We start from the raw sequence: 27,158 nt of genomic DNA on the forward strand, positions 1-27,158 counted from the left end.
TAAGCTAAACTAAGAAGTTCAAGGTGGATAAAGCAGCAGGGCCAAATTTAATATTTTCTAGAGTACTGAAGGAAATTGTTATGGGCATGAGAAATACCCTAGTAAATATTTTTAATAGTTTAATGAGAACTGGGGATGTGCTAGACAATTAGTGGAAGGTGCAAGTGTGCCCTTATTTCAAAAAGGATTCAAATCACAAACTGGCAACTACAGGTTAGTGAGCATAACCTCGTTGATGGAGAAATTAATGAAAAGCATTATTAGGGATGCTATTGATAATCACCTAGAATTTTCAGACCATTTTCATGGCTTCAGAAACACTGTGGGACACTGCTACTCACATCCAACCACTCTGACAAACTGCTTTTAACTCCTACTGCTGTTTTTCTTCTAACCAGTTTTTAAACCAAATGTGCTATTGGTCCCTAATTCCATACCCTTTAACTTTCCCCAATAGCCTCTTGTGTGGTACCTTGCCAAAGGCTTTCTGAAGGTCCACGTATACCACATCCACTGCATTTCGCCATCCACCATATCCGTCACCCCCTCAAAGAACTCTTAAGATTTTTCAATCATGATCTTCCTTTGAGATTCATCCTGGCTACTTCTAACTATTTTCTCTTTCTCTAGATATGTGAAATTTTCATCCTTAAAGATTATAAAATGTACCCTACCACAGATGTTAAGCTAACTGGTCTGTAATTACCTGGATTAAGTCTGTCTCCCTTATTAAAGATGATGTGGAGATGCCGGTGATGGACTGGGGTGGACAAATGTAAGGAATCTTACAACACCAGGTTATAGTCCAACAAATTTATTTTAAAATCACAAGCTTTCGGAGATTATCCCCTTCTTATTAAAGATGGGTCGTACATTGGCCACTCTCCAGTCCTCCAACACATGTCAACACTCAATGGAGCCCTGAAATATAATTTCTAGGGTCTCGGCAATTGTCTCCTTCATCTCCCTCAGGATCCTAGAATGTATTCTACTGGGCCTTGGTGCATTGTCCTCAGTTAGACTGTTATCTAAAATGTTCCTTTTATCCATCAGATCATTCATTTTGCTCTCAACCACTCCTCTCAGATATCCTTCTCTTCAGTAAAGACTGATGCAAAGTACTTGTTAAATACCTCTACCATTTTTTGATCACCATGCAAGTCTGAAAAATTATTAGCCCCAAGTGATATATACTGTTTATTTTTATTTCATATTGATTACATTTGTGTTTCACAGTAACAACCTCAAGAAGATTAATGGTAACAGAGTTGCATTTGATACAATATTGCTTAGGAGGCCACAAGAGGGAGCCTGCTAGTGCAAGGGGGAAGAATCCCGGCAGTGCTGCAGTGGGAACAGCACATCGAGTTACATTGAGTCTACAGCACTGAAACAGGCCATTCGGCCCAACTGATTTACGCTGGCATTTATACTCCACACGAGTCTCTTCCCCACTTCATCTAACCCTATCAGCATACCCTTCTATTCCTTTCTCCCTTGTATGCTTATCTAGCTTCCCTTTAAATGCATCTATGCTGTTTGCCTTAACTACTCGACGTGGTAGCGCGTTCCACATTCTTACCACTCTTTGGGTAAAGAAGTTTCTCCTAAACTCCCTATTCGATTTATTACTGACTATCTTATAGGTATGACCTCTAGTTTTAGACTACCTCACAACTAGAAACATTTTCTCTACATCTACCTTATCAAACCCTTTCATTATCAGGATGTGGAGATGCCGGTGATGGACTGGGGTTGACAATTGTAAACAATTTTACAACACCAAGTTATAGTCCAGCAATTTTATTTTAAATTCACAAGCTTTCGGAGGCTTCCTCCTTCGTCAGGTGAACGATGTGAAAATGAAATCCTCGAAATGAAATCGCATTTATAATTCACAGAACAATGCTTGGTGAGTACAGACAGTTTTTTCAACTGCCCGTTGCCAAGGCAATCAGTGTGCAGACAGACAGGTGTTACCTGCCAGGTCTCACAGAATATACAAATCACCAAAAAAAAACAACAAACAAAAAAAAAGAGATAGAGAGGTAGAAACATAGAAAAGACAGCAACTGACCCGTTATATTAAAACCCGTTATATTATGTTACCCCACCAGTGAACAAATGTTATCTGTTTTTAATATAACGGGTCAGTTGCTGTCTTTTCTATGTTTCTACCTCTCTATCTCTGTTTTTTTTTTGTTTGTTGTTTTTTTTTTGGTGATTTGTATATTCTGAGACCTGGCAGGTAACACCTGTCTGTCTGCACACTGATTGCCTTGGCAACGGGCAGTTGAAAAAACTGTCTGTACTCACCAAGCATTGTTCTGTGAATTATAAATGCGATTTCATTTCGAGGATTTCATTTTCACATCGTTCACCTGACGAAGGAGGAAGCCTCCGAAAGCTTGTGAATTTAAAATAAAATTGCTGGACTATAACTTGGTGTTGTAAAATTGTTTACAATTTTCATTATCAGGTCACCCCTCACCCCTCACCCTTTTCTTTTCCAGAGAAAAGAGCCCCAGCCTGTTCAGCTTTTCCTGATAAGTACATCCTCTCAGTTCTGGTATCATCCTTGTGAATCTTTTTCCCACCTTCTCCAATGCCTCTATATCCTTTCTATAATAGAGACCAAAACTGTACACAGTACTCTGTGTGGTTTAACCAAGGTTCTACACAAGTTTAACATAACTTCTCTGCTTTTCAATTCCATACCTCTAGAAATAAACCCCAGTGCTTGGTTTGCCTTTTTTATGGCCTTATTAACCTGCATCGCTACTTTTAGTGATTTGTGTATCTGTACCCCGAGATCCCTTTGCTCCTCTATCCCATTTAGACTCTTGTTATCTAAGCAGTATGCGGCCTCCTTATTCATCCTAGCAAAATGCACCACATCACACTTATCTATATTGAAATTCATTTGCCAATTACACATCCATTCTGCAAGTTTATTAATGTCCTCTTGCATTTTGACATCTTCTTCCTTTGTATTAACTACACCCCCCAATTTGGTGTCGTTCACAAATTCTAAAATTGTACTTCCGATACCCGAGTCCAAATCATTAATGTAAATTGTGAACAACAGTGGTCCCAGCACCGATCCAGCAACCAGCAGCAGCCCTTCTGGGAGTGGAAGGAATCCCCCACGTGGCAGTGAGGCAGCAGTTGGACTCGCCATGTGCATTTTCCAACATTCTCCACTACAATCCCGCCTGATTTCGTGGAGGAAAACTCCCCATTAGTCGTCTGCCAGGCGCACTCAAGACTACAGCAGTCAGACGTAAAAGTACAAAAGAAGGAGCTGTACCAGGAAAACAGAAGTGAGAGATAAATTGGGGATGAGGGAGCTGTTTAGCAGATCAACCGCATCAGTAGAGTTGCGACCGATGGTGAGCCAGAGAAAGGGGAGATGGAGAGTGAATTGATGAGAGAGCTGGGGGTATTTGTCTTCCAAGGGCAAAGAATAAAGCCGGTGGGGTTGGAAGTAGGCTGACAGATGTAAATAGTAAGGGAAATACGAAGTGGTCGGTGATGGCTATATCAGTGATCAAGACCTTGGAGGTGGTGTGACCATATGAGATGGCGAGGACGAGGGGGTATCCATGGGTGTAGATAGGGGAGTTGATATGAAGGGTGAGGTTAAAAGAATAACATCCGGTCAGAGAAGCCATAAGAAAGGGAGCAAGAGTAATTAGAGAGTGAGTATTTGTTCACCATACAGCTTGAGGAAAGAAGAGAGAGATCCTACAAGGAAGTCACCATGGGTTTTAGGAGGGCTGTAGATGATAAGAACTTTAAATACAAGGTTGAAGATTGAAGGGTGAGAACTGTGGAAGATATTTGAATGAGGAAAAGATGCCCAAAAGAATTGGGACAGCGCTTGAGGTGGGACTTGGCAATAAGAGTAACACTGTTGTGGTTTGTAGCGGAATATGTAGCCTGCCGGGGAGGCTTTGACAAGGGTTAAGACATCAGGTTTCTGTCAGTGCCAATATTAGAATCATAGAATCATAGAAGTTTACAACATGGAAACAGGCCCTTCGGCCCAACATGTCCATGTCGCCCAGTTTATACCACGAAGCTAGTCCCAATTGCCTGCACTTGGTCCATATCCCTCTATACCCATCTTACCCATGTAACTGTCCAAATGCTTTTTAAAAGACAAAATTGTACCCGCCTCTACTACTGCCTCTGCAGCTCGTTCCAGACACTCACCACCCTTTGAGTGAAAAAATTGCCCCTCTGGACCCTTTTGTATCTCTCCCCTCTCACCTTAAATCTATGCCCCCTAGTTATAGACTCCCCTACCTTTGGGAAAAGAGTTTGACTATCTACCTTATCTATGCCCCTCATTATTTTATAGACTTCTATAAGATCACCCCTAAACCTCCTACTCTCCAGGGAAAAAAATCTCAGTCTATCTAATATCGATACATCCATGTGGATGCTGAGGGCCTTAATTACAAAGAGGCAATATGGAGTGGACTGGTGGTTCATAATGCTTCAATGGGGCTCGAGAGGGAGACAGCATTAAGTGAAATTAGGATAGGGAGGACGTTATAAGTGACTCTCTAGTGAATGAACTGGGTTGGATGTTGCCATGAGCGTGGGATGGAGAAAGCTAGGGTTGCTTCTCTGTGAGAACCAGCGATGAGCATAGTGAAAGACATCACGAGTGGAAGAGGGAACCATGTGCTTGTCAATGAGACTCAAGGCAGCAGCAGAAGGAATGGTTGGCTGGAGACTAGGATTAGATGGGGTAAACTGAGGGTGACATTTTATTTTACGCAACATTAAATTTTCCTGCGCCTTCACTTGTGTGCACACATTCACTGATACCTGAACCCGAGCCCTCCTTTCAGCCTCTTTTCCCCCAGCCCTGTACCGCATCTTCTAATTTCCCACCTGCTCTTGTCACTACCCCCTTTACACCCATTTTCTTCATTAAACCAAAAAAACCCAAATCCAAATGAAAATGAAGAGTCGTAGAGTTATACAGCACGGATAGAGGCCCTTCAGCCCATCGTGTCCGCGCCGGCCATCAAGCCCTGTCTACTCCAATCCCATATTCCAGCATCTGGTCCATAGCCTTGTATGCTATGGCATTTCAAGTGCTCATCCAAATGCTTCTTGAATGTTGTGAGGGTTCCTGCCTCCACAACCCTTTCAGGCAGTGAGTTCCAGACTCCAACCACCCTCTGGGTGAAAAAGTTCTTTCTCAAATCCCCTCTAAACCTCCCGCCTTTTACCTTGAATCTATGTCCCCTTGTTATAGAACCCTCAACGAAGGGAAAAAGCTCCTTAGTATCCATCCTATCTGTGCCCCTCATAACTGGAAAGGAATATTACAATTGCTGAGTGTAGCAGAGGATGATAAATTTTATTATTGTAAAAGCTTTCACACAGCAACTTACTTATTACTCGTTATAGTTTTTTAAAAATCTAGTTTTGTATTGTTATTCACCTAATCAGACACTGCATCCAAGTGTAGCTGAAAGAGGCACAGAACCTAACTTTGTGAGACTTCAGTGAGAAGGGGCAGTCATTACATTTTTCTAAGATACCACTCTTGGTTAAATGTAAGGAGTCGCACAACACCACGTTATAGTCCAACAGCTTTATTTGAAATCACAAGCTTTCAGAGCTTCGCTCCTTCGTCAGGTGAAGTGAGGAGTTGCATAAAGGCACAGCATATATAGTCAGAGAACAATGCCTGGTGATTACAGATAATCTTTCTAACTGCCCTTTATCACACCTCGGCAGAGAGATAATCACAGCAATCAAAGGAGTGTTCAAACAGGTTAGTCAGGGAAACATTACATCCAAGAATACTGAGGTGGGGTCACCAGGGGTCAAATGTAGCAGATGCTGGGGTTTGTATTAAAAACAGATCACTTTTTTTTGCTGGAAATCGCAGCAGGTCCGGCCGCATCTGTGTATGGAGAACAAGCCAACTACGACTTGAGTCTGGATGACTCTACGTCAGGTGGGGTTACATGTAGCATGACATGAACCCAAGATCCCGGTTGAGGCCGTCCTCATGGGTGCGGAACTTGGCTATCAATTTCTGCTCGACGATTTTGCGTTGTCGTGTGTCTCGAAGGCCGCCTTGGAGAATGCTTACCCGAAGATCGGTGGCTGAATGTCCTTGACTGCTGAAGTGTTCCCCGACTGGGAGGGAACCCTCCTGTCTGGCGATTGTTGTGCGGTGTCCGTTCATCCATTGTCGCAGTGTCTGCATGGTCTCGCCGATGTACCATGCTCCAGGGCATCCTTTCCTGCAACGTATGAGGTAGACAACGTCGGCAGAGTCACAGGAGTACTAACCACGTACCTGGTGGGTGGTGTCCTCTCGTGTGATGGTGGTATCTGTGTCGATGATCTGGCATGTCTTGCAGAGGTTGCCGTGGCAGGGTTGTGTGGTGTCGTGGACGCTGTTCTCCTGAAAGCTGGGTAATTTGCTGCGAACGATGGTCTGTTTGAGGTTAGGTGGCTGTTTGAAGGCGAGTAGTGGAGGCGTGGGGATGGCCATAGCGAGGTGTTCGTCGTCATCGATGACATGTTGAAGGCATAACATCAACAAGTTCCATCCCACCATCAAACTCACCATGGACTACTCCTCAGAATCGGTTTCATTCTTGGACACACGAATCTCCATCAAAGACGGGCACCTCAGCACCTCACTCTACCGCAAGCCCACGGACAACCTCACGATGCTCCACTTTTCCAGCTTCCACCCTAACCACATCAAAGAGGCCATCCCCTATGGACAGGCCCTGCGAATACACAGGATCTGCTCAGAAGAGGAGGAACGCAATGGACACCTACAGACACTGAAAGACACCCTCGTAAGAACGGGATATGACGCTCGACTCGTCGATCGACAGTTCCAACGGGCCACAGCGAAAAATCGCATAGACCTCCTCAGAAGACAAACACGGGACACAGCCAACAGAGTACCCTTCGTCGTCCAGTACTTCCCCGGAGAGGAGAAACTACGCCATGTTCTTCACAGCCTTCAACATGTCATCGATGACGACGAACACCTCGCTAGGGCCATCCCCACGCCTCCACTACTCGCCTTCAAACAGCCACCCAACCTCAAACAGACCATCGTTCGTAGCAAATTGCCCAGCTTTCAGGAGAACAGCGTCCACGACACCACACAACCCTGCCACGGCAACCTCTGCAAGACATGCCAGATCATCGACACAGATACCACCATCACACGAGAGGACACCACCCTCCAGGTACATGGTTCGTACTCCTGTGACTCGGCCAACGTTGTCTACCTCATACGTTGCAGGAAAGGATGCCCTGGAGCATGGTACATCGGCGAGACCATGCAGACACTGCGACAACGGATGAACAGACACCGCGCAACAATCGCCAGACAGGAGGGTTCCCTCCCAGTCGGGGAACACTTCAGCAGTCAAGGACATTCAGCCTCCGATCTTCGGCGGCCTTCGAGACACGCGACAACGCAAAATCGTCAAGCAGAAATTGATAGCCAAGTTCCACACCCATGAGGACGGCCTCAACCGGGATCTTGGGTTCATGTCACGCTACATGTAACCCCACCTGACGTAGAGTCATCCAGACTAAAGTCGTAGATGGCTTGTTCTCCATGCACAGATGCGGCCGGACCTGCTGCGATTTCCAGCAAAAAAAAGTGATCTGTTTTTAATACAAACCCCAGCATCTGCTTCATTTGACCCCTGGTGACCCCACCTCAGTATTCTTGGATGTAATGTTTCCCTGACTAACCTGTTTGAACACTCCTTTGATTGCTGTGATTATCTCTCTGCCGAGGTGTGATAAAGGGCAGTTAGAAAGATTATCTGTAATCACCAGGCATTGTTCTCTGACTATATATGCTGTGCCTTTATGCAACTCCTCACTTCACCTGACGAAGGAGCAAAGCTCCGAAAGCTTGTGATTTCAAATAAAGCTGTTGGATTATAACCTGGTGTTGTGCGACTCCTTACATTTGTCCACCCCAGTCCATCACCGGCATCTCCACATCATGACTCTTGGTTAAGTCAGGGGGTGAACTGATTTATAAAGACAAGGACATTATACTATGTAAAACACAATGGGCTCAATTTTAAAAGTATAAACAGGTGGGTTGGAGGCGGGGGGCATTGAAAATTGCCACCATTTCAGACCCGCCTCCAACCTGCCCATTTCCGGTTTTCACGGGGGCGGGACAAGGGGCAGGTGGCCAACCCACTGCCAGGAGGCGGGTCGGGCCTCAAAACCTTTCAAGGAGGCTTCAGGCCTCCATTTTTAACTAATTCCCCATTTCAATCCCGAGGGGCCGTGATTCCCGGGCCTTCTGTTTTACGCCTCGTGAAAGGAGGTGAGAAGGCCCAAAACTGCAGGTAGGTGCCTAGAAAGGCACAGCTTAAGGGCCCGGAGGAGCAGAAGTGCTTCACCCAGGCCCAACAATCCTACCTGCACCGACCACCCCGACCCCAACGATCGCAGACCCCCTCCCCAACCCCAATCCTCCTCCAACCCTCCGAACCCCTCCCACTCAACGATCGCGGACCTCCACAATGACCCCCAATCCTGCCCCCCCCCTCCCCCAGACTGACGCCCGATCCCATCCCCCATGACTCGCGACCCTCATGCACACTTATGCCCACCCGTGCCCACCCCTCCCTCATCCATGCAAACAAAGACTTACCTGCAGACATCCTCTCCCTGGCTGGGCCTGTCAATAAGCTGGTCAATCGGACGGGAAACCAACAATAAAAATAAAAGATGTCCTTACGTCAAAATCATAAGGACGTCCGTTAGTATGGGTTTCCCGACCTCAAATTGACCCCCCCACCGTTTGAAAATTGAGCCCAATGTACTTCATCTGTAGGAATATAGGTGCATGTCCCCTTAAGAGCACAAAGTCTAATGCTGTCAAGCAAACAGTGGATTCATACAAATGTCAATTAAAAAGCTGCAGATGCCCTGACTCCATATTTTATGTTCCAAGAGAACTTATTCTTTTCTTTATACTTTTGTTTCAGTCCAACACTTGAATTATGACTGAGAAGTATGATGGATAAAAATGCATGCTGTATATAAAGTTTTATAATACTCGTGATGTCCTGTGGCAATACCAATGATCAATTAGAGGATGTGCTGCTGCAAGGACAGGACTTTATACCGTGTATATTAGAATATATTGTATGTCCTTTTAAGGTTAGAAGGTATAATTGCACTGCATTTTTACGATATTTGGTTCACTTATAGTTCAGGTTGTAGATTAGAACACTCATTTTGCTTGATTGATAGGTCAATTAAGTAGTTAGAGACAGTGTGGAAGTGGTATGCTCTTGAGGAGAGGGAACTGAAATAGATAACATTTTATGATGGTTTGCTTTCTCACAGATATAAAACAAAGTGCTGGAGATAGAAAGTGTAATTTATCCTAATTATGAGAATTATTGTTTAAAATTTAAACATTACTAAATTTGTATCTAGCTTGTTTAATTATTTTTCATTCAGTTTAGTTTACTTCTCTGTAGTCTTATGCAAGGGTGGGAGCAGCAAGCTGGGAGTCAATCACATAGGAAGAATGACAGAGTTAGGTATGGTGTAATAAATTTGTCTGGGTCAAAATAAATTTGGGCTAATTATAATAAACGTGACTATGATTAAGATTGATAGAAGGGTTACTGAAAATTTGTCCAAAAAGTGTTCCAGGAAGTAAATATTACACTTACAGGAAATGCATGCGTGCTGTCGGCAAGACGTGGTATATTATAAAGTAAGTAGATAATACAAACTCTGTTTTAAAAAAGAAAAATCTCTTTCTATCACAAGCGGCTGTCCAACTACAGATCATTTTTTTTTTTAAGAACAGTGGAAAAGGACTGCTCAGTGGTAGGATCGCATATCAATGAACAAAATATGATCAATTCAGAGTTGAAGCTTGAACTCAGCATCCAGTGCTCCCATATCATCCCACATCATTTGTGTACTGCAGTGGTCCAAAAACAAGAGCAGGAATAATCTCAATGTACAAGACAACCATTTGAGGCATGAAAAAAAAACTGGTCTGTTGATTTTGTGTTTCATTTTTACAAAAACTGATTCTTTAAAAAAAAACTTTCCCTGGAGTATTCATTTAAGATGGTTAAGATGATCAGAGGTAGGTTTTAAGGAGGATCTTAAAGGTGGAGAGGAAGGTGGAGGGGCAGAGGTGTTAGGGAGGGAATTCCAGAGTATGCAGCCTAGACGGTTGAAAGCATGTTCACTAATGATGGGCAAAGGGAGGTGGGATGCACAAGGCCAGAGTCGGAGGAACACAGAGTTCTAGGCAGTGGGGTTGTACGGCTATGGAGGTTACAGATATAGGGAGTGATTTAAACACAAAGATGAGAATTTTAAATTTGGGAATTTGGGTTTGGGGGACCAGGAGCCAATGTAGGGTTAGCGGGGTTTGGCATAGGATCGGATATGTGCAGAAGAGTTTTGGGAGAGCTGAAATTTAGAAAGCAAAGAGGATGGGAGGCCAGCCAGGCAGAGTTGGAATTGTCAACTCTGGAGGTGACAACAGCATCGTTGAGAATTTCAGCAGCAGATGGGCTGAGGCAAGGACATAGGTGGGCGATGTTACAGAGGTGGAAGTAGGCAGTCTTTGTGATCTGGAGGATATGAAGTCAGAGACTTAGCTCGGAGTCGAATAGGAAGCTAAGGTCACAAACAGTCCAGCTCAACCTGAGCGTGAAGGGGGATGGAATCAGTGGAAAGGGTATTCGTGATGGGTGCTGAAATGTTTAACTGGAGGAAATTGCGGATCATCCGAGACTGGAGGTCGGACAAGCAGTCTGACAGCACAGAGGTAGTGGAGGGATCAAAAATGGTGGTGGAGAGAGAGTTGGGAGTCATCAGCATACATGGAAGCTGACCCCATGTCTGCAGACAATGCTGCTAAGGGGCAGCATGTAGATGAGGAAAAGGAGGGGGATCAAGGATAGACATTTGGGGGACTCCAGAGGTAAAGGGTGGAAGAGAAGCCACTGGTGAAGATGCTCTGACTACGATCAGATAGGTAAGAGAGAGTTTTGGTGGTGAGGCATTGGAGGAAGATAGTGTGGTCACCATGTCAAAGGCTGAAGAAAGGTTGAAGAGGACTGTGCAGCATGGTCAGTTTCATTAGGGCCGTTTCAATACTGTGACAGGGACAGAAACCTGATAAGAGAGATTCAAACATGGAGGTGAAAAAGACGTGCATGGGTGTGTGAGGCAACAACACATTCAAGGACTATGGAGAGAAAGGAGGTTGGAGACAGGTCGGCAGCTTGCAAGGACAGAGACATTCAGGGTGGGTTTTGTAATGAGAAGGATGATGATGGCAGTTTGAAAGAGAGTGGTACAGTACCTGTGGAGAGGGAACCATTTACAGTATCAGTCAGAATGGGGCCACGAAGAGAAGTTGAGTGGTCAGCAGTTTAGTGGGAATGATGTCAAGGGAGCAAGAGATGCATCTCATGGACACGATGAACTCGGAGAGGGCATAAGGTGAAATAGAAGAGAAGCTACAGAAGGCGCAGGATCAGAGCTTAGGGCTGGGAGGAGCAGCATCATAGCCCGCTGAACGGATGGTCTCAAACTTAGAGACAAAGAAGTTCATGAACTCCCTGCACTTGTTGGCAGTGAGGGTGGAGGTGGAACAGGAGAGAGGGTTTAAGAAGACGCTTGGTATTGGAGAGAAGAAGTCGACGTTATTGGATGATCCTGACATAGTGAGTGATTTTGACAGAGGAGAGTGAGACCCGATTTCGCTTATTTACATGCTGCCCCGTAGCAATATCATCTAAAGCCATAGGGTCAACTTCCACATGTGCCAATGACACCCAGTTCTACCTTTCCACCACGTTGGGAAGATCATCTTCAGCCCACACAAATTTCATACCTTCACCACTGACTCTGTCCTCTCCCTGGCCACTGTCTCAATCTGAACCAGGCTGTTCAGACCGATGTAAGTTTCTGAACTCATCTTCTCCATCACAAAGACTGCGCATTTCCATCTGCGTAACATTGCCTTTCTCTGTCCATCCCTCAGCCTATCGGCTGCTGAAACTCTCTTTCATGCCATTGTAACTCCTGTCTCGATTACTTCAGTGCTCTCCTGGTCAGCCTCTCCTCGTTCACAAACTATAGCTCATTCAAAACTGTTGCCCTTATCTTATTCCATGTAAAGTGACACTCGCCTATTACACTTGTCCTTGCGAACCTACATTGGCATCTAGTCTCCCAATGCCTCAAATTTAAATTCTCATCCTTGTGTATAAATCGCTCCATGGCCTCATCCCTCCCTATCTCTGTAACCTTCTTTAGTCTTACCATATCCCTTACCTTTGTCCCAGAATTGGCAACCGTGTCTTCAGCTGCCTAAGTACCACTCTCGAATTCCCTCCCTCAATCCTTCCTCCTCTGCCTCCTCCTCAACCAAAGCCCTCCTTAAAACCCACCTCTATGACCAAGCTTTTGCTCCTCCTAATCTCTCCTCCATGTTTAAAAGGGAAAAAAGTGAATCAGCTGCTAAGATTCTAGACTTGGGTAAGGCCGACTTCAATGGGATGAGACAGAAACTGTCCGCAGTAAATTGGGCAAATCTGTTAATGGGTAAAACGACTGATGATCAGTGGGAAATGTTTAAAGAAACATTTAACGTGATACAGAACCGGTTTATACCCCTGAGGGGCAAGAACTCTACTTGCCAAAAAAAACAGCCATGGACAACTAAAGAAGTAAGGGACAGTATAAGACATAAGGAAAGGGCATACAAAAAGACAAAAAATGGCACAGATCCTGATGAATGGGAAAGATACAAAGATCAAAGGGTCACAAAACAGATAGTAAGAGCTACAAAAAGAGAGTATGAAAAGAAACTCGCAAGGGATATCAAAACCAATACGAAGAACTTTTATAGTTATATTCGGAAAAAGAGGGCGGTCAGGAGCAGTGTTGGCCCCTTAAAAACTGAAAGTGGGGATATTGTCATTGACAATGGGGAAATGGCGGACATGTTGAACAATTACTTTGCGTCAGTATTTACAGTAGAAAAAGAGGATAGCATGCCGGAAATCCCAAGAAAACTAATATTGAATCGGGGACAGGGACTCAATAAAATTAACATCAGTAAAGCAACAGTAATGAAGAAAATAACAGCACTAACGAGTGACAAATCCCCAGGACCAGATGGTTTCCATCCCAGGGTTTTAAAGGAAGTAGGTGAGCACATTGCGGATGCCCTAACTATAATCTTTCAAAGTTCTCTAGATTCAGGAACTGTCCCTCTAGATTGGAAAATTGCACATGTCACTCTGCTTTTTAAGGAGGGAGAGGGGGAAACCGGGGAATTATAGACCAGTTAGCCTAACATCTGTTGTGGGGAAAATGCTGGAGTCTATAATTAAGGATAGGGTGACTGAACACCTCGAGAATTTTCACTTAATCAGGGAAAGCCAGCATGGATTTGTGAAAGGTAGGTCGTGCCTGACAAACCTGATTGAATTTTTTGAAGAGGTGACTAAAGTAGTGGACAGGGGAATGTCAATTGATGTTATTTATATGGACTTCCAGAAGGCATTTGATAAGGTTCCACATAAGAGACTGTTAGCTAAGATAGAAGCCCATGAAATCGAAGGAAAAGTACGGACTTGGTTAGGAAGTTGGCTCAGCGAAAGGCGACAGAGAGTAGGGATAATGGGTAGATACTCATATTGGCAGGATGTGACTAGTGGAGTCCCGCAGGGATCTGTCTTGGGGCCTCAATTATTCACAATATTTATTAACGACTTAGATGAAGGCATAGAAAGTCTCATATCTAAGTTTGCCGATGACACAAAGATTGGTGGCATTGTAAGCAGTGTAGATGAAAACATAAAATTAAAAAGCGATATTGATAGATTAGGTGAATGGGCAAAACTATGGCAAATGGAATTCAATGTAGACAAATGTGAGGTCATCCACTTTGGATCAAAAAAGGATAGAACAGGGTACTTTCTAAATGGTAATAAGTTAAAAACAGTGGCTGTCCAAAGGGACTTAGGGGTTCAGGTACATAGATCATTGAAGTGTCATGAACAGGTGCAGAAAATAATCATCAAGAAGGCTAATGGAATGCTGGCCTTTATATCTAGAGGACTAGAGTACAAGGGGGCAGAAGTTATGCAGCAGCGATACAAAACCCTGGTTAGACCGCAACTGGAGTACTGTGAGCAGTTCTGGTCACCGCACCTTCGGAAGGACATATTGGCCTTGGAGGGAGTGCAGCGTAGGTTTACTAGAATGATACCCGGACTTCAAGGGTTAAGTTACGAGGAGAGATTACACAAATTGGGGTTGTATTCTCTGGAGTTTCGAAGGTTAAGAGGTGATCTGATCGAAGTTTATAAGATATTAAGGGGAACAGATAAGGTTTTTTTTAATATTCGTTCATGGGATGTGGGCGTCGCTGGCGAGGCCGGCATTTATTGCCCATCCTTAATTGCCCTTGAGATGGTGGTGGTGAGCCGCCTTCTTGAACCGCTGCCGTCCGTCTGGTGACGGTTCTCCCACAGTGCTGTTAGGAAGGGAGTTCCAGGATTTTGACCCAGCGACGACGAAGTAACGGCGATATATTTCCAAGTCGGGATGGTGTGTGACTTGGAGGGGAACGTGCAGGTGGCGTTGTTCCCATGTGCCTGCTGCTCTTGTCCTTCTAGGTGGTAGAGGTCGCGGGTTTGGGAGGTGCTGTCGAAGAAGCCTTGGCGAGTTGCTGCAGTGCATCCTGTGAATGGTACACACTGCAGCCACAGTACGCCGGTGGTGAAGGGAGTGAATGTTTAGGGTGGTGGATGGGGAGCCAATCAAGCGGGCTGCTTTATCTTGGATGGTGTCGAGCTTCTTGAGTGTTGTTGGAGCTGCACTCATCCAAGCAAGTGGAGAGTATTCCATCACACTCCTGACTTGTGCCTTGTAGATGGTGGAAAGGCTTTGGGGAGTCAGGAGGTGAGTCACTCGCCGCAGAATTCCCAGCCTCTGACCTGCTCTCGTAGCCACAGTATTTATATGGCTGGTCCAGTTAAGTTTCTGTTCAACGGTGACCCCCAGGATGTTGATGGTGGGGGATTTGGCGATGGTAATGCCATTGAATGTCGACGGGAGGTGGTTAGACTCTCTTGTTGGAGATGGTCATTGCCTGGCACTTATCTGGCGCGAATGTTACTTGCCACTTATGAGCCCAAGCCTGGATGTTGTCCAGGTCTTGCTGCATGCAGGCTTGGACTGCTTCATTATTTGAGGGGTTGCGAATGGAACTGAACACTGTGCAATCATCAGCGAACATCCCCATTTCTGACCTTATGATGGAGGGAAGGTCATTGATGAAGCAGCTGAAGATGGTTGGGCCTCGGACACTGCCCTGAGGAACTCCTGCAGCAATGTCCTGGGGCTGAGATGATTGGCCTCCAACAACCACTACCATCTTTGTGCTAGGTATGACTCCAGCCAGGGTGGATAGAGAGAAACTATTTCCGCTGGTTGGGGTTTTAGGAGTAGAGGGCACAGTCTAAAAATTAGAGCCAGACCTTTCAGGAGCGAGATTAGAAAACATTTCTATACACAAAGGGTGGTAGAAGTTTGGAACTCTCTTCCGCAAACGGCAATTGATACTAGCTCAATTGCTAAATTTAAATGTGAGATAGATAGCTTTTTGGCAACCAAAGGTATTAAGGGATATGGGCCAAAGGCAGGTATATGGAGTTCGATCACAGATCAGCCATGATCTTATCAAATGGCGGAGCAGGCACGAGGGGCTGAATGGCCTACTCCTGTTCCTATGTTCCTTTGGCTCAGTGTCCATTATCCCTATGCCGCTGTGAAGAACCTTGGGGTGTTTTTCTATATTAAACGTGCTCTATAAATGCAAGCTGTTGTTGTAATGTAAATGGACTGTAATGTTGAACTGTAAGCAAAATGCGCTGTTGCTGGTTTTACCACAGAAAATTTAATTAATTATTTTCTTTGTTTTTAAGTATTATAATTCTTTCATTTATTTTTATCTCTTATTTCCATGAACAATCGCTAGGTCTTGCATCTGACAAAACAAAGGCTGCTTCGCAGCCCAGATCATCCTTCGTTCTGGTAAAGGAAGCCAGTGTTAGAGACAGGCAGGAAATCAAAGGGGACATAAATAATTTTTGGAAAAATTCTCCTCAGATATTGCAATAATACATAAAAACTGCATTCAATCTATAATATTCCTAGTAACAATCATAGAATCGTAGAAGTTTCTGCAGAGAAAAAGGCAGTTCCAGCCATCATTACTGCACTTCTGCTGTTTCTACTTCAGAGCTGTCTAACTTAATCTAATTTTCAAGCTACTTCCCTCTAACCATTAATATTTCACTTCAAGTGGTTATTTAATTACTTCTTAAATGTCATGATTGTTGTTAATGTCTTCCATATTCTAATAACAATTTGTGGAAAAAAAATTCTTCTAGCAATCCCCTTTATGCCACTAGTACTAATCCTGAATTAATGTTCTTGATTCACCAATCAGTGGCAATAATCTTTCAATATTTACCCTCTCAAACCCTTCAATATTTTTTAACACTTCTATTAGATCCCCCTTTAATCTTCTCTGCAACACTCAATTTTCAATTCCTTCATCAAAACTATTTCCTCCCATCGCTGTTATCATCCTAGTCAACCTTTTCTATGACTCCTATATCCTTTCCAATAATGGGGTTCCCAAAACTGCAAACAGTACTGCAACAGTGGCCTAACCAATGTCTTGTACAGATTCATCATCTCCTTTTTACTTTTGTATTCAATCTCTATGTTTATGGCTTTTTCCATAACAACCAAAACATCTAGTTTAAATTTGAAATGAATGACCCAAGTTTTCCACAGGTTACGGAAAGTGTAAGTTTCTAATGAATAAACAAAACTATATCTAAAGAATATATCAACAAATCCAGGTTTAACCAATAATTCTGCCCAACTATATCCCCTACCTGTAAGAGTGGTAGCATTGGAAGAACTTAGCCTCCGCCAGTTGTGTGCTGTATCGGCTTCAATAGCAAGATCAGTTAGTACAGTGACTTCTGATCCTTCATCAAATGTCTTCCACTGAGTTAAGGATATCTCCGTTTCATTGAAACTACTAAAACCATTGGACGTTTCACTACTGATACTCTCACCTAAGTGTTATCAGAAAAAATAAATTAATTAGTTATTTTTACATATGCAAAATGTTGATTCCCCCTCCAGAGTCAGATAAAATCCATGTACTGTTTTAAAATACAAATCATTTCTACATAATTTTTCATATTTGATACTTCACATTTGAAAATGTTTTGTTTAGCAAAGCATTTCAAACCGAAAATGGTTTTATGCACATTTAATCTTTTGACATTTTTTATACTGTTCCCTATCACAATTATCGCATTGATTCACATATCACAATTACAAAGTAGAACAAATTCAGAAAGCAATCAGATCATTCCATATAAATTTGCAAACGTAACAAAAAAGTAGTTTGAAAAAAATTAGCTTGGCACCCAGTGGCTACATTAATGCCCAAATACCTCAGTATTTACAATGCACCGTTGACCAGCAATCTTCTTGCCCCTAAGGAGCTTCTATAGCTCTCTATCACCCAATATATGTCCCGCTACCGACTTGACTCATTTCTAATGCCCCTTCCTACTGTCTCGCTATTTGTGTGACTCTGTTAAATATTGCTGCTTCCTTCTTGTCTCTACAGCAACTTTGGTAACAATACTGGTTGGCGAAGCTACTCTATCCTCCCACATGTTGAAAACATTCTTGTTTTGCACTGTAGGGAAATATAGGCTAGCTCTGGATCCCAGTGATCCATAACACTTGCTGAAAGAGCAGAAAGTAAGAAGCAATGTTAAACATGGAAATCTAAAATGTCTGAGAAGGGAATCAAGACATAGCCCACCAACGTGAAGCACTCAGGTACAATGAGTGTAAAAGCCTCAAGGGCAAAGAATTCCACAGGACACACTTGAGATCTATCAGGACATCAGGAGGACACAGAATGCCTGAAAATCCAGGAGATGGATCAAATCCAGGATTGTCTAAATAAGCAAAAATAGCCATATCAAAACAACTTGGATTCATGGTCAATTTGCCTGCCTTTCCAGGACGGACAACAAATGGATCAATCCTGGTGACATGATTGTGCCAAGCAGGAGATCTTGTGATCAATCCACCGGCATAACGTAAGAACAGTGCTGCCTTTTTTTTTAATTGCCTTGGGTTTTGTTTTAAAGCTGTAAATAAGTCACCAGAGGATGGAAAGGCCATTGCAAATTTGATGATCAAACAGATTTCCCTTACATGGGTGATGGAGTAGGAATTCCACAATATAAATTTGAAAAGCCACATAATGAAAGAGTAAATCTGAACAGAAAAGTTCCTAATCGATGAAAAGCCAGTCATACTTCAATTGATCCAAGGGAGGCCATCACCTCAGATAAAGCAGGAGAATGGGAATTTAAATCCTAGGATAGGTCTAAAGGTGGAGCATGGAAATAACGTAGTTGATGCAAAATATTTTAGTGGAATTGATTCTTTCCTGTTGGGAGGAAGAGAGGATTACAGCTGAAGAACTGCCTTAAACCCAGCAAATAAAAAGATTCAAAATCACAGTATCAGCCTGTTGGACCAAAATATTGAGAGTTCAGGACTCACTCTTATTTCTCAATCTGTATCTTCCTTGAGATGACTGAAGTGCATCGGCATTACTTTCTAGGTCACCAGGACTACTGCTCCTACGTATCATGATCTGCAACAAAAAGGCAAGTACTTATGTTATTCCAGGATACTGTGAATGAGCCGTAGCAGTTTTTTTCTCCCTAATTTTGCTTTGCAATGCTTGTGCAGAGTGGATTCATTATAAGAGTCACAAAATCTACAAGTTTAATTTTCTGCATAAAAGCACACATTTAAACATCCACACAGGAGTACTAATGTTTAAAGAGTTAATGATATTTTGTTGGGCAGACGGCAACTCAGGCTGCAGTACTTTTACACGTAAAAATAGGTTATTTTGTCATAACAATTGCATTGAGGGCAATGATATGAGTTTTGCTAAGTCAAAAAATACTGCAACTTGAAAATATTCTGTCCATACCTGTGCCATTTTTAACAATATACAATTGTACTTAGGTACAGTTTCTTAAAAGAACAAATTTCACAATTAGAACCCTGTTCTAAAAAAATAAAAAGTGTTACAAAAATGTTGTTCACATTTAATGTTGTTCACATTTAATGTTGTTCACATTTAATGTTGTATTTTTCTGTGTAGATGAACTGTTATCCTCCACCTCCTGCAATTTGACATACAGTGAAGTATTATCATGATGTGGCAATGTAGCTATCCCAAAGTCTGTGAATCTACATGCTGTGGAACATAGACTAGGTAGAGTGTGCCAGTATCCCACAATTTGACTGAACAGTGAGGATGGTACTTCCTGAAACTCTCATGTAAAAAGGACATCACAATCTGGAATTGTCAACATCTCAGAATATCTCGCTAAGGTAAGCATTTTTTGCTGGACATTAGATTTCCAACTGATAAACAGACTGAATCTTTTGAATCGAACCTGATGCACTTATGGACACTATTAAACGAGTGGGTGAAGATTAAGGAAGATGCTGTGGAGAAAGTAGAGGTCACATGATATTATTATAATAAAGCTGTTCATGTGTTTCCCTGGAAGAAGAAGGGAACAATGAATCAGACAAGCAAATAAACTAAATGTTGGCATACTATATACGATCCTTCAAAACTTGAATATATGAGTGTTTAACTAAGAATTTAACAAAAACAATTTAACCAAAAAAAGCAATGGACAAGATTTCAATTTTTTTTTGGAACGGTCTTTCTTTTTTGAAGAAGAGGCATTTCTAAACCAACGCCGCCATCAACTGTGCCAATTAAAAATAAAACATGCTAGCAGATTTCCCATACAAGTGTCTTGGAACACCTATGTCGAAGGAGTCATATGAATGCACATTGTTGATATTGCCCATCTAAGTTGGAGGACACACTTTCGTGATAGCAGGAGAGGTACAACATATAATGCACAATTTATTATTATATAATGAATATAACCAATGGAGCTTTCACATCAATAATTCTTTCCTAACAGAAGCAAAGAGGCTGCTTTGAGGAAAGCTTTCTGCTGCTATATTGAAGCTGTGCTGGACATAACCTTCCCTTTCTGATGACTAACTGTTCCTGGAAAAGGTCTGGTTTTCGAAAAGCTCAACTACTACCTGTGGAAAACTTCCCTAAATATGCACATGCTAAAGTTAATTAGGTAATTTCAAATATTACCCCATCCTTTTGGAGTGCAGGGGTAGGAGGCAGAGAGGAATTGAATTTGAACACAGAATATCAACTCCATGCTGTACAATTTAAAACATATAATTAGAAGTCTTGTACCTAGCATATCTTCATAATCACATTAAAAAAAATGATGGCTGTGCAATTTGGATTCTTTTTCAAGGGGACCTCAATCATCTTTGGTTCTGCTGTGAGGACTATATTCTTTATAATGCAGTGGATGCCAGTGTTTAATTACTTATTGAGTATGGAGAGAGGACAGTGGTGCACTGACAGAGCTACCACTCTCAACGTCCCTGAACACTCAGATCAATAACCAAAGGCTGACTCAGGTCACACACCAAGGCAATGTTTACTAAAATCAAGGTCACAGCTGTTCCTCTGAACATAATCTCCACAACTTTTATTATCTCATCATCATCATGGCAGGTGCCTGGAGCCACAATAAACATAGATTCTTCAATTTTGCTTTACATTGTTTTTTAAATAGCTAGGGATTAAGTGAGAGCCTGATGGCGAGTCCCATAAAAGTGGTGTCCATGAACAGTGTGCAAATAATTGTAGGTTGTCATTTAGCTTGACTAGCTTTTTTAAAAAATCCTTGTATGTTTTGAGATTTAGCGATGTTCAACATGCAAACTGCCTTTTTACTGATTTTCTCTAAATTTACCTGTTTTTGGGGTCCAATTTAGTTCCCACTGATTTTCCCTCATTTCTAGCACTAAAATAAAGCTGAAACAACAGGTTTTTAAATTGGAAATAAAATCAAATTAAATGATCCTTAATCACACTGGTTGACTAAATGCGAACTAACAATTCATTACATGTGTACGGTAAACTACCAATCAATAATTGCCATAAACCCAACCAAATTACTCAATATTTTCCAAAGCTATAAGATATAATAAACAGACAAAACTTCAGTCCAATAACATAATAAATACAGATCTACACAACTAATAAGAATACAAACAACACATAGAAGACTCCTAGCCCCTCCATATCCCAAGCCTGGGCTCCAATTCTCCCACTCCCTCCCAATCCAGGATCTAATTCCTTCACATAATTGTGACATGAGATATACATCTGCTTCTAGAGAGATAAGATAATTTCTGTGGCTATCAAGAGGTTTGGGGGTCTGAGTCTGCTTCCAGGTCTCAGTGGCAGGTGAGAGGGAACAAATTTATTAAGAGTTTTTTGAGGATGTAACTAGCAAAGTAGATAAAGGGGAACCAGTGGATGTAGTATGTTTGGATTTTCAAAAGGCATTCAATAAGGTGCCATATAAAAGATTGTTATGCAAGATAAGGGCTCATGGGGTTGAGGATAACGTATTAGCATGGATAGATGATTGATTAACAGACAGAAAACAGAGAGTGGGGATAAACGGGTCATTCGCAGGTTAGCAGGCTGTAACTAGTGGGGTGCCGCAAGGATCGGTGCTTGGGCCTCAGCTATTTACAATCTCTATTAATCACTTCGATGAAGGGACCGAATGCAATGTATCCAAGTTTGCTGATGATACAAAGCTAGGTGGGAAAGTAAGTTGTGAGGAGGACACAGTGGGCCCAATATTAGGATATTAGTGGGTAACGCGCCCAGTGAAATCGGGGTGCTCCGTACGCGATTGCAGCTTGATTGAAGGTACTTACCTTTGCTTCCGGGTTTCGCGCTGGAAAGCTGCGCAGTGGGCGGACTGCGCATGCGCAGCATAGGCTGTCAGCTAGAGCAGCCCTATTTAAAGGAGCAGTCCTCCACTGACTGATGCTGCAGAAAATAGGAAAAATTACAGCATGGAGCAGCCCAGGGGGAAGGCTGCTCACAGGTTTAATGATGCCTCACTCCAGCTCTTATTGGATGGGGTGAGGAGGAGGGGGAGGACGGAGATTATCCCCCCGGCGGTGGGGGGGGAATTGGCCTGCCTCTGCCACCAAGAAGGCCTGGCTCGAGGTGGCAGAGGAGGTCACCAGCACCACCAACATATCGCACACCTGCATACAGTGCATGAGGCGCTACAATGACCTAAGTAGGTCAGCCGAAGTGAGTACACTTACTCATTCCCCTACACTCCGTCTGCCACATCACTGCCCCCATCCCACATCTCCTTCTGCACTGCCAACACTACTCTATCACATCACTCCTCACACCCACTCAAAGCTCATCCTCATCTTACCTGCACTCACTCACCTCGCCAGTACTCATCCCGCCACTACCACTCAACCCAATCCTCATACAATCTCATGGCTCTATCTCATACTCACCCTCTCATGCATCTCTTTCATGATCAGCCTCACTCAACCTGCCACTACCGGTGCTGCAGCCACAGGGCATCCATCACATATGTGCAGGAGGAAGTGTAAGGCAAACGTGTCACGAGCATGAAGGGGATGCACAAGGGTGTTTGAGGGTTTGTCATGGTTTTTACTTATATTTAATTTCTGATCAACTCACATTACATATTATATTGGCACCACTACTGCCACATCTTTGCGAATCTTGTCTGGTTTGTGCAATAATGCCCTTTCCTGAGGATCACTATGAAGACCCACAACTGATGCCACCCATTGTGTCACTGCAGAGTGGGTGTAGGTGTATTTGCAGGGCTCTTTTGTGCAGACGACTGAGAGACGTCGGCAATGTCCCTGGTGGCACCCTGGAAGGATGCGGAGGAGAAGTTGTTGAGGGCAGTGGTGACTTTGACAGCGACAGGTAAGAAGATGGTGCTCGGGCCAGCCGGGAGCAGCTCGGCATCAAGGAGGCTGCAGATGTCCACGACTACATGTCGAGTGACTCTGAGCCTCCGTGTGCACTGCTGCTCAGAGAGGTCCAGGAAGCAGAGCCTCAGTCTGTAGACCCTGTGGCGAGAGTAGTGCCTTCTGCGACGCATCTCTCTCTGCTGTTGACCTCCCTCCTGCTGTGCAGGTGGATGTGTCACAGCACTGTGTTGTGGAGCTCCACATGTCATAGGTGGACGGCGATGCTGGTGATGCTGTTCGTCCTCCGAGGAGGTCATGACTGCAGCTACGGCGGCCCCCATCCGGAAGATGTACATTTGAGGGGGTCCGCAAGGTAGGTAAATGTGTCTGGACACCGGGGTAAGTGTGCAAGTTGGAGAATATTATTGTTAGGCGGAGGGTGGTGGAGGCTAAGCTTTGTCCAAAGTGACACAGTGGCCTCCTGCAATGAGTGAGGGTCTCCCCCCCCCACACCTGTCAAATGGACCTTTGCACACAGGCTGATGGCTACAACACGTCCATTTCAACTGGGAGTGTTTCCCCCAGTACGGGAAACAATCCCAGTTGACTTAAAAATCCCACCCCACCTAAAATATCAGGTCAATCAGGTCTGTAAACGACCTGAAGTACGTGGTTAATTACTTTAAGTGGCATCGCCGGCAGGAGTCTCACATGCGTGGGCTGCGCACGCATGTCAGCGCGTCACAGGGGAATCCGGAAGTGGGTGGGTTGGAGCCGGGCTCCGGAACCGCCCTGGGAATCCCCGATTTTCAGAGCCCCCCCCCCCCACCCCTCGCTGCGAACACACCCGCTTGGGGGTGCAAAAATCAAGCCCAGTGAGTCTGCAAAGGGTTATAGACAGGTTAAGTGAGTGGGCAAAGAGGTGGCAGATGGAGTATAATATGGGGAAATGTGAGGTTATTCACTTTGGTAGGAATAGAAAAGCAGAATATTTTTTAAATGGTGAGAAACTAGTAAATGTTGGTGTTCAGAGAGACTTGGGTGTCCTCGTACAAGGAACTCAAAAAGTTAGCATGCAGGTACAGCAAGCAATTAAGAAAGCAAATGACATGTTGGCCTTTATTGCAAGGGGGTTGGAGTACAAGAGTAAGGAAATCTTACTACAATTGTACAGGGCTTTGGTCTTCTTATCTCAGGAAGGATATACATGCCTTAGAGGCGGAGCAACAAAAGGTTCACTAGATTAATTCCTGGGATATGAGAGTTGTCCTAGGAGGAGAGATTGAGTAGAATGGGCCTATACTCTCTGGAGTTTAGAAGAATGGGAGGTGATCTCATTGAAACATATAAGATTATGAGGGTGCTTGACAGGGTAGATACTGAGAGGTTGTTTCCCCTGGCTGGAGTGTCTAGAACTAGGGGGCATAGTCGCAGGATAAGGAATCTGCCATTTAAGACTGAGGTGAGGAGGAATTTCTTCACTCAGAGGGTTGTGAATCTTTGGAATTCTCTACCCCAGAGGGCTGTGGATGCTGAGTTGTTCAGTATATTCAAGGCTGAGATAGATAGATTTTTGGACCTTAGGGGAATCATGGGATATGGGGATCGGGCTGGAAAGTGGAGTTGAGGTTGAAGATCAGCCATGATCTGATTGAATGGCGGAGCAGTCTCGAGGGGCCCTATGGCCTACTCCTGCTCCTATTTCTTATGTTCTTATGAGAGCAAAAGGAGCAAGTACAAAACATACAGGGAAGGGAGAGAAACAAACATGCTGAGGGAAAGGGGCAGAATATAAGCAAGTGAAACAGAGTAAGGGCATCCAACTTCTGGCCTGCTCTTCAATTTAATCCTGTCTGTGCAGCACCTGCTTTTAGCTCTATCCTTCTCTGAAAAACCTGCTGGCAGGATCAGCAATGCTGTGCAATTTTTTCCCCACAGCTGCACAAGCAGATCAGCTGTTTCTCTTGTGGGTTTTTCCAGAGAGGCGTGGCACTCATAAATATAGCTCACCTAACCAAAATATGGAGCTGTGCTGGGACAGGAAGTGGGAAGACCGGGGGGGGGGGGGGGGGGGGGGCGGGTGGGGGCGGGTGGAATGCTTGACCTCCATACTTTGGTGTAACTGACGTACTCAGGCTCAAAGGCAAAGCATGAGGACCCCAGTATTCAAGATTTCAAGATTGCACCAACAGCGGAGGAGGTAGCAGTATTGCCAGCATCCTTTCTATTGTGCACTAGACGCCATGCCTACTGATATTTCTTCTAACCCAACTGCTCAAGTACCAATGGTGCTGCCTCTAAGCTGCCCTCTCGCCAGAGTTCAAATGTTGCAACTCATCTGCTTGCTTGAGTCCTAATGCTGATGCCTCCTCCTGTCCACAGTTGCAGAAACAAAGAGACAGGTAAAGGTAGAACAGTAAGAAAGGGAAAGAGAAAAGGTAAGTGAAAAGAAGTAAGAGGAAAATTAAAGAGTAGAGACATAGATAAAGATAGATGCAAAAAAGATAGACAAAAACAAATCAGCAGACAAATAGAAAGAGACAGGTAGAAACAAAAAGAGAGGGAAAAAGAGATTAAAGAGAAGTAGAAGAGAGACCGATAAATATATACAGAATTGAAAGGGTGAGAGAGATAGAAGGGAGAGAGAGATTGGAAGGGAGAGAGCAAGAGGGACAGAGCGAAAGAGAGAGACAAATGAAGGAGAGGAGAGACAAAAGAAAGAAAGAAAGACTTGCATTTCTATAGCGTCTTACATGACCTCAAGATATCCCAAAGCGCGTTACAGCCTTTGACGTACTTTTGAAGTGGAGTCACTGTTGTAATGTAGGAAATATGGCAGCCAATCTGCGCACAGCAAGGTCCCACAAACAGCAATGAGGTAATGACCAGATAAACTGTTTTTAAATGATGTTGGTTGAGGGATAAATATTGGCCAGGACATCAGCGAGAACTCCCCTGCTCTTCTTTGAATAGTGTCAAGGGATCTTTTACGTCCACCCAAGAAGGATAGAAGAGAGACAAATGAACTAAAAAAAAAGAGACAAAGGAACTAAAAAAAAGAGACAAATGAAGAAAAGAGAGGCAAAGGAGAGGAGAAATAGGAGAAAGAAGTGAAAGAGCTATAAGTGGCTTGATCTATGGATCAACTATAACTTGGTGTTGTAAAATTGTTTACAATTGATCTATGGATGCCAAGGAATGGAGCTGGGTGCAGCATTTAATTGTGATGCTGCCTGTCTTAAAAGTGATTTAACCAGATGCAGGTCAATCACTAGTTGTCTCACGGGGATTTGTCTCTGCTTCAAAAGGTTGGTCAGCCCTGAAATAGAATACCAAGAAAAAGGTACCGTGATAAAAACAGAAATTGTGTGATAGGCAAATAGAGAGAGGAGGAGACATACAGAAAAGAGAGACATGAAGAGCTTACACAAAGGGAGAAAGTGAGAAAGAAAGAGTTAGACACAAGCCCAGAGAAAGAGATATTATAATAAAAGTATAAGAGAGAATACACACAAGTGAGAGCAAAACAGAGTGAGAGTGTATGAAAAACAAAGATTGCATGAGATGAAAAGAATTCGAGAATGAGAGACAAGTAGAAAGATTGTTACAAGAGATGCACAATATTTTCCTACTTTTTGTCCATGAACAACATCACATAAGATCAACTAGATTATAACTCAATGTGCATTGCATACTATAACACTTCCGTCTTTCCAAAATGTGTACCCTCCAACCTACTGTGATCGCATCATAAAAGGTCCAATAATGATTTTTTTTTTACGTTTTGTTCATAGAAACTCCCTGCCACCATTTGCGACCCAACAAAACCCACCTTCTTTCAGAACAGATCAATTGGCAGACAGAATAGTGTCCAAAAAAGGATACTTTTGTAACAGGCTCAGGCTGTAGATGAGCATGAATGCACAGTTGCCACCCAAACCCATTCAGAGGCTGTCCATCAGGACAGGAACACTCCAGCTGTCACTCCAGCTAATTTGCAGGGACATGGGAATACCTGGGTTATATGTCTTAGATTACTTCCAATAAAATTAATTTAATTTGCTTACATCCCACCA

General features: G+C 43.5%; 1 protein-coding gene across 5 annotated transcripts in view; it reads right to left on the bottom strand.

Moving 5' to 3' along the window:
* ralgapa2 (Ral GTPase activating protein catalytic subunit alpha 2) overlaps nt 1-27,158 on the bottom strand; it is a 483,733-nt gene that overhangs the window by 276,862 nt on the left and 179,713 nt on the right. For all 5 annotated transcript variants that reach the window (XM_067989407.1, XM_067989404.1, XM_067989406.1 and 2 more), the window contains exons 19-20: nt 18,727-18,820; nt 17,019-17,204 (exon numbers count right to left, since the gene is read on the bottom strand). In XM_067989407.1, the coding sequence (XP_067845508.1) occupies nt 17,019-17,204; nt 18,727-18,820 (280 nt within the window). The remainder of the gene's footprint in view (nt 1-17,018; nt 17,205-18,726; nt 18,821-27,158) is intronic.

This window comes from Heptranchias perlo, chromosome 8 (genome assembly GCF_035084215.1).
Source record: "Heptranchias perlo isolate sHepPer1 chromosome 8, sHepPer1.hap1, whole genome shotgun sequence".
Taxonomy (NCBI): domain Eukaryota; kingdom Metazoa; phylum Chordata; class Chondrichthyes; order Hexanchiformes; family Hexanchidae; genus Heptranchias; species Heptranchias perlo.